The following is a 16,928-nucleotide window of genomic DNA, read 5'->3' as shown; positions in this document are numbered from 1 at the left end:
CTTTAGCATATGTTAGTATAGCAACTCTTACCCTATCCAAATATAATATTGTCCGTTTTTTGCTCCACGTTAACTCTGGAGTTTTGATGGGTTTACAGCCATCACGACTATAAAACGCGTTGTTGTATTATATAAGAGTGTTAAATCTACATATAACACTTGCTCCTTTCACGCCCAGGCGATGTGGGATTGTGTACCTGTAACTTGCTCAATGCGGTAGCCTACTGGTGTCACTTGGACACGCTCATACACACCCGCCTACAAGGTTGCCACATCTAGCATAGTTAAATCTTGCAATAATATCCTTTCCTCTCATTAATTTTTTTTTAATATTCAACCAAACAAAAAAGTGAGAGAAATCTACTATTTTATGCCTTTCAGTTACTTTTTATAATAATGGTATATATAATATATAATGTGAGTAACACAATAAGATTTGAACTTATATGTAGTGGCACTCATAACTATGAATTTTATTTTAATTTGTTTGTTTTATATTTTTCTATAATTAAAAGTATGATGATTCATGTAACAAAAAATATAAGTTCAAATATGATTATTCAATAATAAAAAAAAATAGTTAAATTCACACAATTGAACGAATTGCATAAAACCCCCCTTAAAAAGTCAATAAGTCACCCCCTCATTTAGTTGAGGGGGGTTTTTTGGCAAAAGAATGTAAAAAGGGGTGTATTGCAAAAACAATATAAGTCAAGGGGTCTTTAATTTAATGCAATTTACCCCTATTTTTAAGCACAATGTATATTTAATTTCGAATTAAATCATAAGAAACTTCTGAATTGTGGAATTTTGACATGACAAGAAATTGATCATAAGATGTAACCTAACCTAAGTAAGCTTAATTGGGTAAAGAGATCTATTGCAGTGGCCACACATCTGACCGGTTTTTTTTTTTTTTTTTTTTTTTTTTTTTTTTTTTTTTTAAAGTAAGCTTCTATTGCAATTTTTGATGTGCTAAGATGTAACCTAATCTGATCTATTTTGGTCATTTAAAATCTTTAAATTGAAAAAAATAATCTTGTTTAATATTATAAAGCAGCATGGTTATGAAGTTAGCTTGTCACTTCTCCATTTATATCAATATGCATTGGCCTTTTGTAATGTTCCTAAAAGGTTGGGAATTTTTTTTCCTTAAAAGCAAAATCTTGTTGAAAAAGCCCCACCCCACTAATTTGGACCCATCCGAGAACGAGTTAGCATTATAGACTAGAATTTCCTCTTGTTTGGAAAGGTCACGTGCACTAAATGGACCAGAATCTTCTCTAAGTTGGAGAGGTCGTGTGCACCAAATGATGTCGTTTGGTGCACAGACACAGTATCCAATGTTGTTCATGCATTGGGATTCTATGCAGTCACATACGATTCGTGTTAGGCTCCATGCTTGTGCATCAAAACGAAGTTGTATGATTCGCAAGACCCTCCAAATAGGAGGGGATCCACTTCATTGTAGTACTTCAGCATTTGTTCTTTCAAATCAGAGTGGTAAATTTATGCTTTAAACTTGGCTGATGGCTAATCTTCTTGGACCATTGAGGAGAATATCTGATAACATGAGCATTTTCAATTACTAAAACCTTGTAAAAGAAAATAATTCATATACATATTATGAATTCAAATTCAGGAGAAAAAATCAAGTTCAGTTCAAATTGTCTAAATCTTCCTGCACTTCACTTTCCATGTGAATCTCCTAACAATGGCAAACTAAAACTTGAAAAAATATTAAATACAAATAAAATAGTAGTGCCAATCATGGTAGGCAAGAATGGAGGGGCCACTCAGAGGGACAATGCTCTGTTATTCCTTACTTTTCCAGCCCAAAGAAATTAGTTTCTATCAATTTCTGCTTATTTGTCATGGATGAGATGAATCAGAGCAAGTGGGATCAGCTTGGCATGGGCTTGTTGTTCAAAAATGATCTGAAAAGAATAAAAGCTTGTCGAGGTCGATGAAGGGGAACCTCATGTCCTGCACCAGTTACTGTTACAAGAGTCAGTCCCTTGTATATTTGGCTCCACCCACCAACCTATGTCACAAAATGAAAAGAAACAGTGTGTGTGAAAAGAAGATCAAAAGGTTGTGTCATGTACCTTAAAGCACTGTCTCAACAATGGTTAACACCTTTACATCATCAAATAACTCAAAACCATGAAATTTTAAGTGATTATAAGGGAAGAAACTATCGTGATTTTAGTACTGCATTATTTCTATCATTCGCTATGTTTTGATACCATTTTATTGACGAACACAAACACTCTATCTGTGAAGTAGCAAGAATTAATAACAAAAACAAAATCCATCATACTGGCAATAACTAAGACCATTACGGTATAAAACTCTTGTTAAAAAACCATCATTAGAGGAAATAATTTAATCCTAAAGAATGCACAAAATAGAAAAAGAAATGGCAGCAATTGCTATTTGTTCTCGTCTTCTCTTTTAACTAACCTTTCCATTGTCATACCACGGGTACCAGTTAGTAATAGTAGGAAGCTTCAAAGCATCGATGGAGTATCTAGTTGCAGTCACAGGAACCACTGAATCAGTATCCCCACTGGAGAAGAAAATAACAATGATCAGATGCCAAATGCATTGGAAACCTAACAAAAAGTGAAGATTGAGATCGTAAATGTGAGTCAACTCTTCACGATTCCAGCAGTTGTGCTGGCACATGCTTATATATATATATATATATATGAATGGGGGATTTTGACATCTCAAGGAAGATGGTTGAAATTGGATTCTACAGCATTCGCACACGCAAGTTAATTTTGCACAAGAGAACAATCTCCGAATACCACTTCTGAATAGAGAACTGATAAAACTCAACCTTAGATGTTTCTTCCAATATGGGCATGCCAGATATTTGTGAAATTAAGATATACTTTATCTAAGCTATAAAAGTATAATAGATTAAACTAAAAATACAACGTAGGGCTTAAATTTTGATCAAGAAGATGAAAATTTTCAATATTGAGATACCTTACAACTCTCAACAAAAGGGAATAAGTTCTTCTCAGGTATTCTTGTAAATATTTTTAACTTCAATAAAAGTACATAAAATTTTATCAGATACCGAGATTTCATATCAAAATTGAATAGGAGAGCTAAATCATTCAAACTAGATTTGGTGATTGATCGTACGGACCTGGTTAGTTTTCCCAGTAACATAAAATTATAATAGCCTCTTTGCTAAGATGGCCATGCCAGAGTCAAAAATGCCATTCTGTGTAGCAAATCCTGCTTCCCAAATTTCCCACTTCTTAAACTTATGGATGCACTATGAATAATTTATATAAACAGAAATTCAAAATCGATGTTCCACAACAGCAAAGTGAAACCTTGGTCGTCGCTGAAATTAAAAATTTAATAACAAGGAATAAATTTAAAAATTCAAAACTGAACGTTCCACAACCATATATGTTGGTAAAATTCAACGAATCAACATTAATAAAAAAAAATAGATATCAACCAAAAAGATTATAGAGAACAGAGCCAGAAACCACAAGTTTTTTCTTCTTTTTTTCTTATATACAAGTACAAACACACACACGACCTCTCCCAACTAGGACACAAACTCTCAACCTCCCATTTGGGAGGTGGAGATACCAATCAGTGATAAAGTTGACTTTTATTCGTATCGAGCATGTAGAAACCACAAAGGAATGCCAAAGAACAAACAGACGAAATAGGCAAGATGCGCTGTTTTCTAAAGCTTGCCTTAGGGTGATGATATTATAGGATGCCTGAAGGCTTCAAAATCACATTAGGGCATTGATCGGAAAATGTCTCATAAGCACAAGATAGTGCATTGCCTAAAGGTACATTTACAGGCCTTTTTCTCCTCAATTATCTTTTTTATGTATTGAACTGACTAACCACCATGTTCTCTGTGATATCTGGCTGTATATGACTTTTTTCTTTTTCTTTTTTTTCACTTTGCTTCTTTTTATTATGAATACAATTAGCAATATTTCTTGCTTGGACAATATTCTGCATATTTTGGCATATTTAGATATGGAGTGTTCACATAAATTTATCAATTATGGAATATTAACCTTTCAAACTGTTTAGTTTTGCTATATCCATCCAAACTAACTAAAAGATGCCTCGCAACACTTTGAACTGACTAAAGTTAAAAAGGGGAAAACTAGTAAACAAGTCTTGATGACCAAAATTGTTTATTTCCTTATAGCCAATCATATGTGTGTCTGGGCAAAGTTTTCATCAGTCTCATTATAGCATGGTTCAGCCACTTTTTTTTTTTTTTTTTTTTCTTTGCTTTTTCATTTCCCCTCTCCACTGAGGGTAAAAGAACAAATGCACAATGCTGGTTATAATCTGGTAGAACCTGTGACCATCAATTTCTGAAATTTTGACATCAACTACCAGAAGTATAATAGCATATCCTCTATGCATGGGGACTCCAAGAACTTCAACTACTCTCATACCAAGTTCCAGATGACCAAGGAAACTTCATTACTGTAGTGGAAGATTAAAAAAGGAGATAAAGGGATGTTGTATGGCTGTACCTGAATACCCATATCCTCAGACCAGCAGCTATTAGTTCTCGGTAAATTGGAAGCATGGATAGTGGAGAATCCGCCCAGTAATTACCAACAATATCACTGCAAAGCAAAGAAATTTCATCATCAATACTAGAAGTAGAAACTATATAAAATATCCTCTCAACTTCCAAAGGTATGACGCACCTGCATGTTTTCCAGGGATAAGGAATCCCAGTTACATTCGCATGGAATGCCTTCTGAACTTCAGGGAGATTGAAGTACTCTTGTGAATATCTCTCACTGCAAGGATCGTATGCTCTGGACATCCATGGCTAAGTTTGAAAGCAACAGAACGAGTTCAACAAAAATGAATCTACTAAAAAAACTAATTAGAAAACAAAATCATATCAACAAATGCCTAAACTGATGAAAGAAATGGACATTAAAGCCAGAAATGTGACACGCCCGCAAGGATAAAGCTAGTATAACCCACCTCTACCAGGAAGATATCGTGAAAGAAATCGGGAAGCCAATTGTAGTAATCAGTTTAGGAAGGAGGGAAGATATGAATACTGAAACAGTTACATTTAGGGAAATTGCAAGTTCTGATTATATTTCTGTAGCACTGTTATAATTCTTTCTTAAAGACAGGCGTGCTAAAAACTTTCAACTTGCTGTTAGCTATACATAGCTTTTTTCTTTCTTTTGGTGCCAAAATAAATACATAGGAAAGAATACACAATAATTACAAGATCAAGATGTCATATTCTGATCACCTTAATCTTGTAATTTATTGTCTATTTTTTTCTTTTATATCTCTTCATTTACCAAAAACAGAAAGAAAGAAAGAAAGGACTATATATAAATAGATACATGCTGAAAATTTCCAGCATGACTATCCTTAACATTGGACTACAACAGTAGCAAGTTCTTTACAAAAGATTATCAGAATTTGCAGTAGCCCCACCACCAGAAACTTAAGATTGCTTATTATTTCTTTTCTTTTGCTTTTCATGCTCTACAGTATTTTTAAAAGGTGGGTAACTGATATCATTATTACTTCAAGGGCTCCATGCCCGACAACTATCTAGATAGATGATTTTCTTTTATGTTCTTCCATGCCCTTCTATATCTCAACAGCACCAAGTGGTATTCAATTCTTAGACAAAGCTTGAGTTAATTCAGACAAGTCTCATGCATGCTGAAGGAAATATAACAAAGAAAGAAGAAACAATGTTTTGGGCATCAGGTCTGACCTAGATCTACTTCCTAGCTGGTGATGTTGCATGGACGAAAAGGAACTTGGGCCACAAACATAATAAGAGGCAGCTCAGAAGTCAATTGGCATTCTGAGGGGAACAAGCCTTAATGATTGAGAAATTAAACTAGAATATAAATTGCATATTAAATTTGAAGAATTCCTAACATGTATGTGAATGTTGTAGCTTGAGTATGCAACCAGATTCAAATGCATGTAATCACATAAACAACTTTTGACAATCAAATCCCAACTCACACCATTTCTATATTGTCAGAAAGAGGCAAATTCCTCTTTTTCGAGCATGCACTGCTTTTCCTACCCCAATTCGTTCATTTTTCTTCTAAAATTATTACCAAAATATGGCTTACTGGGGTGCCATTGAGTTTACTATTGATTAATTACTTGTTAACACTTCAATAAGCAAAGATTTAATAAACACTTACATAATGACCCCTTAAGTTGCGGCTTAGTGATGAAGTATTATTGCAAGGGCGCGTGAAAATGCTATATGGATCAATATTTCCCTGTTCCGTCTCTGCAAGAGTGAGAGCTTTGACGCAATCACTTGAAGGATGTTGAGAAGATCCAAAGTCGCAGGCTATTTGAAGCATTCTATAGGTTGAGTCCGAAACTAAACCATGGGTCCACCAGTACTCAAATGTCCCAATATAATCATGGTAATCATCGGTAACCGCATTCCCCACCTTGGCAAAAGTGCATGGAAGAAAGAAAAAGTTCCCTTTTAAAAATGGTTTTATAAGCAAAAACATTGAAATTGAAAGCATACAATTGACAATTTTCAAAATTATACCATGAAACCCTTGAAATTAATAATAGGGTTCTTAATCCCCTTGTTTCTGTGGTATATAATTTGAGACAACTGGGGAACATAATGACCTGAAACAAACAAATGAAAAGGTGATTTTGCTGATCATCATATTGAGTGCTTATCTCTCTTTATATATATGTGTGTGTGTCGCTTATATAAGAAATGAACCTGCATAACTTTCCCCAGCAATGTAAAAATCTCTATGCTTGTATTGTGGAAACCTTTCAAACCAATTGACAAGAAATATATATGAATCCTCAGCTGCAAATTCACAACTTGTTAACACCAGAGAAGACAGAATTAAAGAAACTTAAGCCGAAACGAAAAAAATATATATTATGAAATCTATTTCCATGCTCCCACACACAAGCACATACAGTATTAACAGAGACATTTAACTATAAATTTCTACAAAATATTATGACTCAATACCTGTTTTCTGGTCACCTGCAGTATATAAATCTGATGTCGTGTTTGTATACGAAAAACCAACACCAGCTGGTGATTCAAGGAAGAGCAAATTTGCCACTGCCAAAGAATGTAAAAGAATATATTTATTCTATGGAATCAGAAATGCATCGAATAGTTTAAAGAAAACTACTTTGGAATTGAAAAATATGTAAGTGCCTTATCAATTATTCACATACATTTGTTCCAAGCATAAGGATTCAAGTAAAGGGTCTTCCCATCAGATTGAATGCGAAAAGGTCCGATCTCTTCAGCACCTCCATAAGCTACAGATGAACAACCAGGCCCTCCATTGAGCCACAACACGAGTGGCCTTGAATCAGCTCCACGACTCGTCGGAGACTCAACCAACCAGTAAAACAATGCCCTCCCAGCTTGCTGATTGACAGTCACATAACCAGAGTACTGAGCAAATCCAGCAATGCTTGGCTGCCCAGGCAACTTTGTGATCCTATCTCTCTCTTGATCTACATTAGAGAGAGAATAACATGGACCAAGAAAAATGAATGACAGATAAACTGCATAGAACAGTGAGTGACCCATGAATCAACCAATCAAACAGAAAAGAACAAAAGAAACAATACCCAGAAACACTGATCCCCAAAAAATTCTGAATTTTCAAAGAATTTATCTAAAGAGGAAAAAAAATGATGAGATTGTGAAATTCTAGATTGAGAGAGTGGCTGACATCCATATGGGTAGTTTATGAACCAATCAATCAATAAGAAAATAAAGCAGACAATCCCAGAAACACAGATCCCAATATATTTTGTGGGTTTCCAAAGAATTTATCTACGCAGACTTGATAGTTAATATGAGACTGGCATGTGAGGATGTTACTATTTCACACACACACTAAATTACGGATAAATCAGTCAAACAAAAACAAAAACAAAAAACAATAAGTAACCAGATAGACAAATCACAAAAAAAATTGTGAGTGGTTGACGTTTACTTACACTGTTTTTAATTTAGATACATTGAGAATGATTAGAATTAGTTGCTTAGTGAGGTGGGTTTGAATTGACATATACACTCACATTTCTGTTTGTTTGTGCTTACTTTCCTCAAAACACCATTAATTTCTTGGGTTAGTTTCACTCGCGCATTTGACCGAATATGGAAGAGGCGCACATGGGGTTGGTCAGGTACGCCATTGATTACGTCTGGGCGGCCATCAAGATCAGATATTTTTTCCAAGCTTTTGGACTAATCAAACACATTAAGCACAAAAAGAAAGAAAAAGGTGTGAAGCCTTTTTAACTGAATCTAAAGAAAGTGCTGAAAAAAATAACAGACTCGATAGTTGAATACTAATAAAGATGTCATTTTATTATAAAAAAAAAAATATGGTGGGTCACAATTAACTTTTTGGACTTATATTTCCTTGCAACGTCTAATTCGGACCAAAATTCTCTTCTACGATTCCATCAAATTTGGAAAGCACCTTACAAAAAAAAAAAAGTTTTGTGATGGAACCGAACAGGAGAGAATTTTGTTCTCATATAATTATCTCCGGATCCTCCAATGACAGGCCTCCTACACTAATCTAGTCTTTTCTCGCTGTATTTATATTGTGTTTTTTGGACTCATGCAATAATTCATTCCATTGCAAGTATAAATGCTTGGGGCTTCACAGGCACTCCTTGGAGGTGTCATGAGAAAAAATAATATCAAAAGTTAAATGTATCTCTGCCAGTGTACTACATATGTTAGGTCTAATTGATTATTGTCATTTTTATGAATAAGTTATTTTGTATATTGGAATAATCATAGGAGGAAATTCTTGGAGAGGGCAGAATTGTAGAAAGTAAATAAATTTTATAAATAATTATATAGGCAATGTATGGTAATGCAATTCTAAAAATGAAGTTCTTATGTTTATTACAAAAATAAATAAATTAAAAATTATAATAATTGGGAACATTGGATTACCACCCTTGGATATAGTATTGGTTTTCATGGTTATGTCACAAGATTTAGTTTAATTCAGACCATTAAATTATGTCCACGTGAAACAGGACCTTATGACAATTATGAAGTGGTCTGACATGGATGTACAAAATTGGCCTGTATTGAACTAAGGTCAAAAAACTCCTACTAGAGTAAACTAAACAACACTCTAATCAATTAAGTACAACATGTGAGCATGTAGGAGCATGTGAAAGGAAGAGGCGTGCAGGGACAATGAACCCTTCCTACACCAGGATAAAATATACAATGTGCCTAGTGCTTGGGACAAATTTTTATTAATATATCATGCAATTTTTTTTATTATATATTCATAAAATATTGCTAATGCTTTTTAAAAATATTACAAAATTTTAGTCTTGTCCCACCTCCTTACCTAAAACTCTAGGTCTGTCCCTATACACGAGCCTATATAAACAACTACGATGTGCTCGGTGTATATTTTTCCTCCAACGGACTAGGAAAAAACTTCTCCAATTCTTTGACAATTTTATCTGAACATTATAAGGATTTATTTTAGGGTTATATGCATTAAAGCCCCTTGATTTGCAACGTCTCATTTTTTTTTTTTTTTTAATCAAAACAACCCCCTCAACTAAGTGAGCGAATATTTTTTACTTTTTGCAAAAAATATCTCACCAACCAAGTCATGGGGGGTTTATACAATTAGCCAAATTATGTGAATTTAGCTAAAAGATTTTTTTTTTCTTCTTTCTTAAATAATAATATTTGAACTAATATTTTTTGTTACACGCATCAACATATTTTTAATTAAAAAAATTAATAAAGGTTAAAACTAAAATTCATAGTTATGAGTGCAATTACACACTCTCACAATTATGTTGCGTTTGGTGTGCAAGAATAGAATGGAATGTTCATTCTAATAATTTATTTGTTTGGTATGCAATTTAAAGAATGAATGGTCATTCCATTTGAATGAAAATCCATTCCACAACTAAACCTATGGAATGGTTATTCCATTCCCAAGTAATTTTCTTTTAAAAATAAACTTTCCAAAAAACATTCATGTTCCAGGTCCAAAAACCACCATTACCTTCTACCACAACCACTTCTACCTTTCACCACCACCACTACTACCACCACTTTCTACCGCCGCCGCTGCCACCACCAACTTTCACTATCACCCATCGCTTTCCACTACTACCATGTACCGCCACCGCCTTTCAACACCGCTACCGCCACCACTCCCACTGCAATTGCCTTTCACCACAGCAACCACTTCCCACCACCACCGTTATCGCCTTCCATCACCACCGTCGCCATCTCCTTTCACTACCGCCACCACCACAGCTACCACCTTCCACTACCGCCGCCGCCATCGCCTTTCACTACCGCCGCCGCCACTACTACCACCTTCCACAGCCGCCACCGTCTTCCATTGCCACCACCTTACACCACCACCATCACCGCCGCCACCACTGCCATCCACCAACACCACACCGCTGCCTTCTACCACTACCGTTGCCTTCCACCACCACCACCACTTTCACTGCCTTCCACCACCACCTTCGCCACCGCCTTCCACCGCCACCACTACCACCACCGCCACCGCTGTCTTCCACCACCACCACTGTCTTCCACCACCTCTACCTTCCAACACCACCACCACCACCTTCCACCACCGCCACTTCCATTACCTTCCACTACTACCACGTATAATCACTTCCGTTGGCTTCCACCACCGCTACCTACACCATTATCTTCTTCCATCACCACCACCACACTACTACCATCGATTTCCACCAACACCATTACCTTCCACCATTGCCACTGTCGCCGCCGCCGCCTTCCACCACCACCTACACTACTATCACTTTCCTCCTTCACCACCATCCACCACCACCACTACCGCCATTTGTTTTTAAAAAATTATTAGAGAACGTCATTTTGTTAATTTAATTTATTTGTTACTAAGAATGATATTTTGTAGAATTCAATTTAAAATTTATTCCATTTTAAATTTTAAATCGGTCAAACCAAACACTAGAATGGTTATTATCATTTCATTCCTACGCATTTCATATTTACAACCAAACAATAGAATGAGAATGACCATTCAATTCCCACTTGTATTCTATTCCATTTCTATACACCAAACGCAACATTAATGAAAGTATTGGCCACCTTTTGACCAACCTCCGCGAGTAAATCATTCCAGTGGCAACTTGTTGAGATTAATTCACAACCATAGTTAAAAAAATCTTTTTTCCAGAAGAGATCCATCTCCTAACTTCATTCTACATTTGAGGTATATTCGGACCTCTAACGTTCCAACACTCTATTATTGAGGTGGGGATTGCCAGGAACGTGATCCCCATGGGAAGAAAGGGGTGATACGGCTCCTCGTTTTAAATGTGATTAAGATTAATAAGTAAATTCGCTTCTTTAGCCGCTTTGAGAAACTTGCCTCTTTGAGCATATCTCACTTCCTCTCCTTCGCATACGACTAAGTTCAGGTAAGCAGATTGACATCATGCTTTTAGGATAGAAATTAAGCCATTCATTCCAAGTGACATCTGCAACTTATAAGCATTGTTATTTTTTTAGCATATGTCTAGTGTAGCAATCTTTACCCTATTCAGACACAATATTATCCATTTTTGCTCCCAACACGCTTAACTCTGGAATTCTGATGGATTTACAGCCATCACGGCTTTTAAAATACGTTGTATCATAAAAGGGTGTTAAATTTACATATAACACTTACTCTTTTCACACCCAAGCGATGTGGGATTATGTACCTGCAACTCGCCCAGTGTGGTAGCTTACTGGTATCACTTGCACACACTCACACACACCTGCCCATAAGGTTGCCACATCTACCATAGTTAAATCTTGCAATATCATTTCCTCTCATAATTTTTTTTTCATATTCAACCAAACAAAAAAAGAGAGAAGTCTACTATTTTATACCTTTCAATTACTTTTTATAATAATGGTATATATAATATACAATTTGAGTAAACATATAAGATTTGAACTTACATGTAGTTGCACTCATAACTATAAATTTTATTTTAATTTTTAATTTTATATTTTTCTATAATTAAAAGTATAATGATCCATGTAACAAAAAAATATAAGTTCAAATATGATTATTCAATATAAAGATTAGTTAAATTCACACAATAGGACGAATTGCCATAAACCCCACCTTAAAAAGCCAAATAAGTAACCCCCTCATTTAGTTGAGGTTGTTTTTTTGGCAAAAGAATGTAAAAAGGGATGTATTGCAAAACACTATAAGTCAAGGGGACTTTAATTTGACACAGTTTACCCCTATTTTTAAGCACAATGTATAGTTCATTTCGAATTAAGTCATAAGAAACTTTGAAATTTTGGAATAGACTAATAAAAAAAAATATTTTTTAAGCACAATGTATATATTTCATTTCGAATTAAGTCATAAGAAATTTTAGAATTTTGGAATAGACTAATAAAAAAAATCATTATTAATACAAATATATCTCAAATTAAACACCACAAAATGGTGAAATAGTGTCAATCAACGTTGTATGAATCAAACCTCTCCCTCAGCAATTCTCCTGTTAATGTGGTTGGTAAAAATTTACTAATTTTAATGGTGAATTTCACTATTATAATTGTAAAATTTTACTAATTTGTTTCTCTTATTTTTGAAATTTAATCACTATAGTGGTGAAATTCACCGATAATAAAAAACAATGAGAAATTTTTACTGGTCAGTAAAGTTCGTACACTAGAGCATCTCGAGAGAGTTTTAGTCCTCTTTCATAATTGTAAAATTTTACTAATTTGTATTCTCTTATTTTTGAAATTTAATCACTATAGTGGTGAAATTCACCAATAATAAAAAACAATGAGAAATTTTTACTGGTCAGTAAAGTTCATACACTAGAGCATTTCGAGAGAGTTTTTAGTCATCTATCTAATGGTAATTAGTTCCTATGTGTGAATAATATCCCCAAACTGGTCCATGAGTCCATGACCACACGTGCCAAAACTTGCACCTTTCCAAAGCATTGACTCATAAAATTTTTTAATTTTTTTTTTAAATAATTAATAAAAATAAAATAAAACATCTCCCTATGTAGATAAAAATATGGACGATGCCTAAAAAATGCTTATGTGCTATTGAATTAAATGTTTTGCATTAAGGTTCCGTTTGGTTGGAGTTGGAATTTGATGTAAAATGATTTTTTTAAAAAAGAATTTTTTATTTGCTAGGGTTTGGTTGCAGTAAGATATTTATGAGAAAAATAATAATAATAATAATAAAAGTAACTTACCCATGGATTCTAATCAAGTCATTTTACACATTTTACGGACTTAGCCTCAACAACCTAACCTATACCAAATACCGAAAAATAAAAAATAAAAAACATATTTTACATAAAAACAAATGGAATCCTGAATGAACGAAACTTCCGATAACAACAAAATATGCTTCAAGCTTGTGCACCATATCCATACAGCACAAAATGTACCCAATTTGAAGAAAGATTTATCAGTTCAAACACGTAATATATGAGAAATATTGAATTTTAATTTTCAAAGATTCCCACCAATCTTCTTTTATTAGCATTTAGCAATGAATAAATTGCAGCTTTCATGCAAGAATATGCTTAATTGCATGAGAAGTGAGATATATATATATATATATATGAGAAACATTGAATTTTAATATTTCAAAGATTCCCACCAAACTTCTTTTATTAGCAATGAATAAATTGCAGTTTTCATGTAAGAATATGCTTGCATGAGAGTGAGCCCATCCCAAAATTAGTGACAAAAAATGATTTTGTGTTCTCCAAATTTAAATGTTATTGAATATATATAAATATATTCAAAATTAGTGATAATAAATGATTTTGTGTTCTCCAATTTTAAATATTATTGGAGAACACAAAATCATTTATTATCACTAATTTTGGGATGGGCTCACTCTATATTGTCTCAAATACTTGCAGATGTTTTCAAATTAATATTTTTTTTTATAAATTTTATTTTTCTATAGTATGGAATATTTTTCTTTGTAAATATTTTTTTAAATGAAAAGAAAAATTTCACAACAAAATTACCTATCCCTAGTATAAAATTTCTTCAAATTATCATATTTTGTTGCCCCTTGACCATAGTTGGCAAAAATGCATATTATACATGTATAATACACATACATACATATATTATTAATACTAACACTATTAAAAAGTTATGTTTATCATACAAGTTTCGAACTTAACAAAAAAATGAATAATACTCGCATTTTTTTTAATTCTCTAGTATAAAACAAGTATTAAAGGTTTTATGCATCATACGTTATAAAAAATATTTCACTTAAATAAAATATTTGAAAAGTTTACATTGTCTTTGTTATAATATATTGTATAATATATTGTTACTATATTATATAATATATTCTAACAATGTATAAGATATATTATTACTATATTGTAGAATATATTCTAACCATGTATAAGTTATTATACATTGTTAGAATATATTTAGTTACCATATACATAAATGATTTACTTGTTCATCACACATAACCCCTCCTGTATAAACTATACATCTCTTATAATACATCAATACAATACAAAGTTCTATACTCTCTTTTATTTATGGACTAGGATCTTAGGATCTTGTAAGTTAAAATTTATTTACATTATCTTAAGTTGAATTGTTATAATTTTAATAAGTATTATTTCACCTAAATATAGCTTGAAACGCCAATGTTTTGAGAAAGAAAAATAGCTTTATGTTTCCAACCACCACCTCTCTTATAAGAAAAATAGCTTTATGTTTCCAACCACCACCTCTCTCTATCAGTATTTTTGGTTTGATTTTTTTTTTTTTTCTCGTTTCATCTCATGCAACCTTGGATCTCTTCACCTTTCCTTGTCTTACCTCTATTCTGCTCCTTCTAATTTCCATTTCTCTATTATCTAAATCGATGAGATAATTGTGCTCTTTTGAATATATAATTTGTTGATTATAGCAAGTTTCCATCACGATCACTGCAAATTTGCAAACTTTACCACCAATTCTGTACCAATCCCAATTTACTTCAATTCCTCCAAAATTTGAAGTATATACACACAACACAGAAGGAATAAACTAGAGAGAGTAAATGTCACGGCTGGAAACGGAAGCCCGGTTAGGTACAATAGGCGGTTGCCCATCCAAGTTGTAACTAAGCCGGATCCTGGCTCAGAAGGAAGGCTAGCTAGATGTTTAAGACACGCATTTCCTAAAAGAGCTATGGAATGTACTCAATTAGCACAATCATCAATCTCGGACAAATTGCACATTCTTGGTCACTTAGCAGCTACTTAGCTTAGTCAAATGCATCTTATCATGAGAGAAAGATGAAAAGCAAATCGGCAAATCGGTGAGTTTGAAGAAATTTATCGGTTAACCGTTTCTTTTTTGTTCATCGGTCAAACAACTTTAGTTACCTATCAAAGTTTCTAAGATTGGACTTAGGATAATGTAAAGAAGTTTTAATTTAGAGGATCTTAATTCTACTTCTAAGATTGATAATGTATAATAGTTTTAACTAAGAGGATCCTAATCTTTTATTTTTACTGTTATAATATACTGTAGAATGTATAATTACTATAGTTGGTAATATATTATAACCATTTATAAGATTACCAAATATGGTTTAGGTTCTTGCTCTCTACACATCTCGTCAGCTATATAAATCCATTGTGTATCTTCATAAACAATCTGGTAAACAAATTAAAATATATTGTATAATATATTATAGCCATGTATAGGATATATTATTAATATATTGTAAGCATGTATAGGTAATCCTATAAATAGTTAGAATATATTTAGTTACCATATATATATATATATATAGGGTTTACTATAAACCCCTCGTTTTATACCATCTTTAACCATTTTATTAGAAGAAAAAAATGAAATTTTAAATAACTAGCGTGCAATAAGAATAACATAACCAATAATTAACTAAACATTTTATTTTCTCATAACTAACTACTAAATAAGTAGATCGTATTTTGTTAAAATTATATAATATTGTAAATATCTAGAATATTTAAGTTTCACATAACTAACTACATAAATATCTAGATACTTTGTTAAATATTATGATGAATTTAGGGAGACCATTTTTTAATGTTTGCACTACAATCTTAAATAAAATATCAATTATAGCCCTAAGCAAATAATTATTACTTTTTAAATAACACAATTGCCATTTTAGATTTCCTCTCCCTATCTCTAATCTTTTTAATTTTATAGGTCATTTTGACAAGACCAAAAAAAAAAAAAAAAAAATCAAAAATTAATAAAAAAAAAAAGTTACCAAAAAATGTTAACTTTGTTGAATAAATATTCCTTTCGATAGTAAAAAAAAAATAAAAAAGAAAAAAAATAAAAGGTCATTGTAGAATAAATGATCTCTTTTAATCTCCAAATATAAAATTATTTGTATGAAAAATAGGTAGAAAGGAAAAAAATTAGTAAAGAAAGTAAAAAAAAGTTAAAGTTATATAAAAAGTAGTTATGACATTATAAAGTAAGAGATGATGCATTAATAAATTTAATGAATAACCTTTTTGTTATTTCCTTTTAAAGAAAAAGGTAAATGGAGTACAATAGAAGAAAAGTGGAGTGCCGCCTCCCATAATTTATAACTATGTAATTATACATATTTTGTTAAAATTATATATCGATTAATGAAATAAAAATAAATATGCATTTCAATAAATATTTATGACCATAAATTCATGTCATTACTTAATAATAATAATAATCATAATAATAATATTGGGATATAATGTGAAAAATAGAAAATATATATTATAAAAATAGAAAAACATATAAACTAATAATATAT

The 16,928-nt window shown here is 32.6% G+C and overlaps 1 protein-coding gene across 2 annotated transcripts; it reads right to left on the bottom strand.

Annotated features, from left to right (window-relative positions):
• Positions 1 to 1,562: 1,562 nt before the first annotated feature.
• On the bottom strand, positions 1,563 to 7,990 carry LOC132271056 (serine carboxypeptidase-like 27). Of its 2 annotated transcripts, XM_059772313.1 has the most exons (9): positions 7,264 to 7,983; positions 7,049 to 7,144; positions 6,785 to 6,877; positions 6,599 to 6,684; positions 6,231 to 6,491; positions 4,731 to 4,858; positions 4,551 to 4,646; positions 2,467 to 2,572; positions 1,563 to 2,044 (listed from the first exon to the last, which is right to left on the bottom strand). In XM_059772313.1, exons 1-9 carry the CDS (start codon positions 7,625 to 7,627, stop codon positions 1,904 to 1,906), a joined length of 1,371 nt encoding a protein of 456 aa, XP_059628296.1. In that variant the 5' UTR covers positions 7,628 to 7,983; the 3' UTR covers positions 1,563 to 1,903. The 2 variants fall into 2 exon arrangements, with proteins under 2 accessions (XP_059628296.1, XP_059628297.1); XM_059772314.1 differs by lacking the exons at positions 1,563 to 2,044; positions 2,467 to 2,572 and adding an exon at positions 2,855 to 3,370 and having other exon boundaries at positions 7,264 to 7,990.
• Between the last annotated feature and the right edge of the window lie 8,938 nt (positions 7,991 to 16,928).

The sequence above is a fragment of the Cornus florida genome, unplaced genomic scaffold, assembly GCF_030987335.1.
Source record: "Cornus florida cultivar Cherokee Brave unplaced genomic scaffold, ASM3098733v1 CherokeeBrave_3.0.0_Hap2_Chr08, whole genome shotgun sequence".
Lineage (NCBI taxonomy): Eukaryota > Viridiplantae > Streptophyta > Magnoliopsida > Cornales > Cornaceae > Cornus > Cornus florida.
The sequence above is the reverse complement of the archived record's forward strand: the minus strand, read 5'-3'. Positions and strand labels throughout refer to the sequence as shown.

Excerpts from the sequence above, each read along its gene's own strand:
- LOC132271056 (XM_059772313.1), bottom strand. The coding sequence starts at position 7,627 with ATGGGTCACTCACTGTTCTATGCAGTTTATCTGTCATTCATTTTTCTT. Across the intron at positions 6,492-6,598 it reads TTAATTTCAAGGGTTTCATG|GTGGGGAATGCGGTTACCGA; the intron begins GTATAATTTTGA and ends ACTTTTGCCAAG. Across the intron at positions 2,045-2,466 it reads CGTGGTATGACAATGGAAAG|GTTGGTGGGTGGAGCCAAAT; the intron begins GTTAGTTAAAAG and ends TTTGTGACATAG.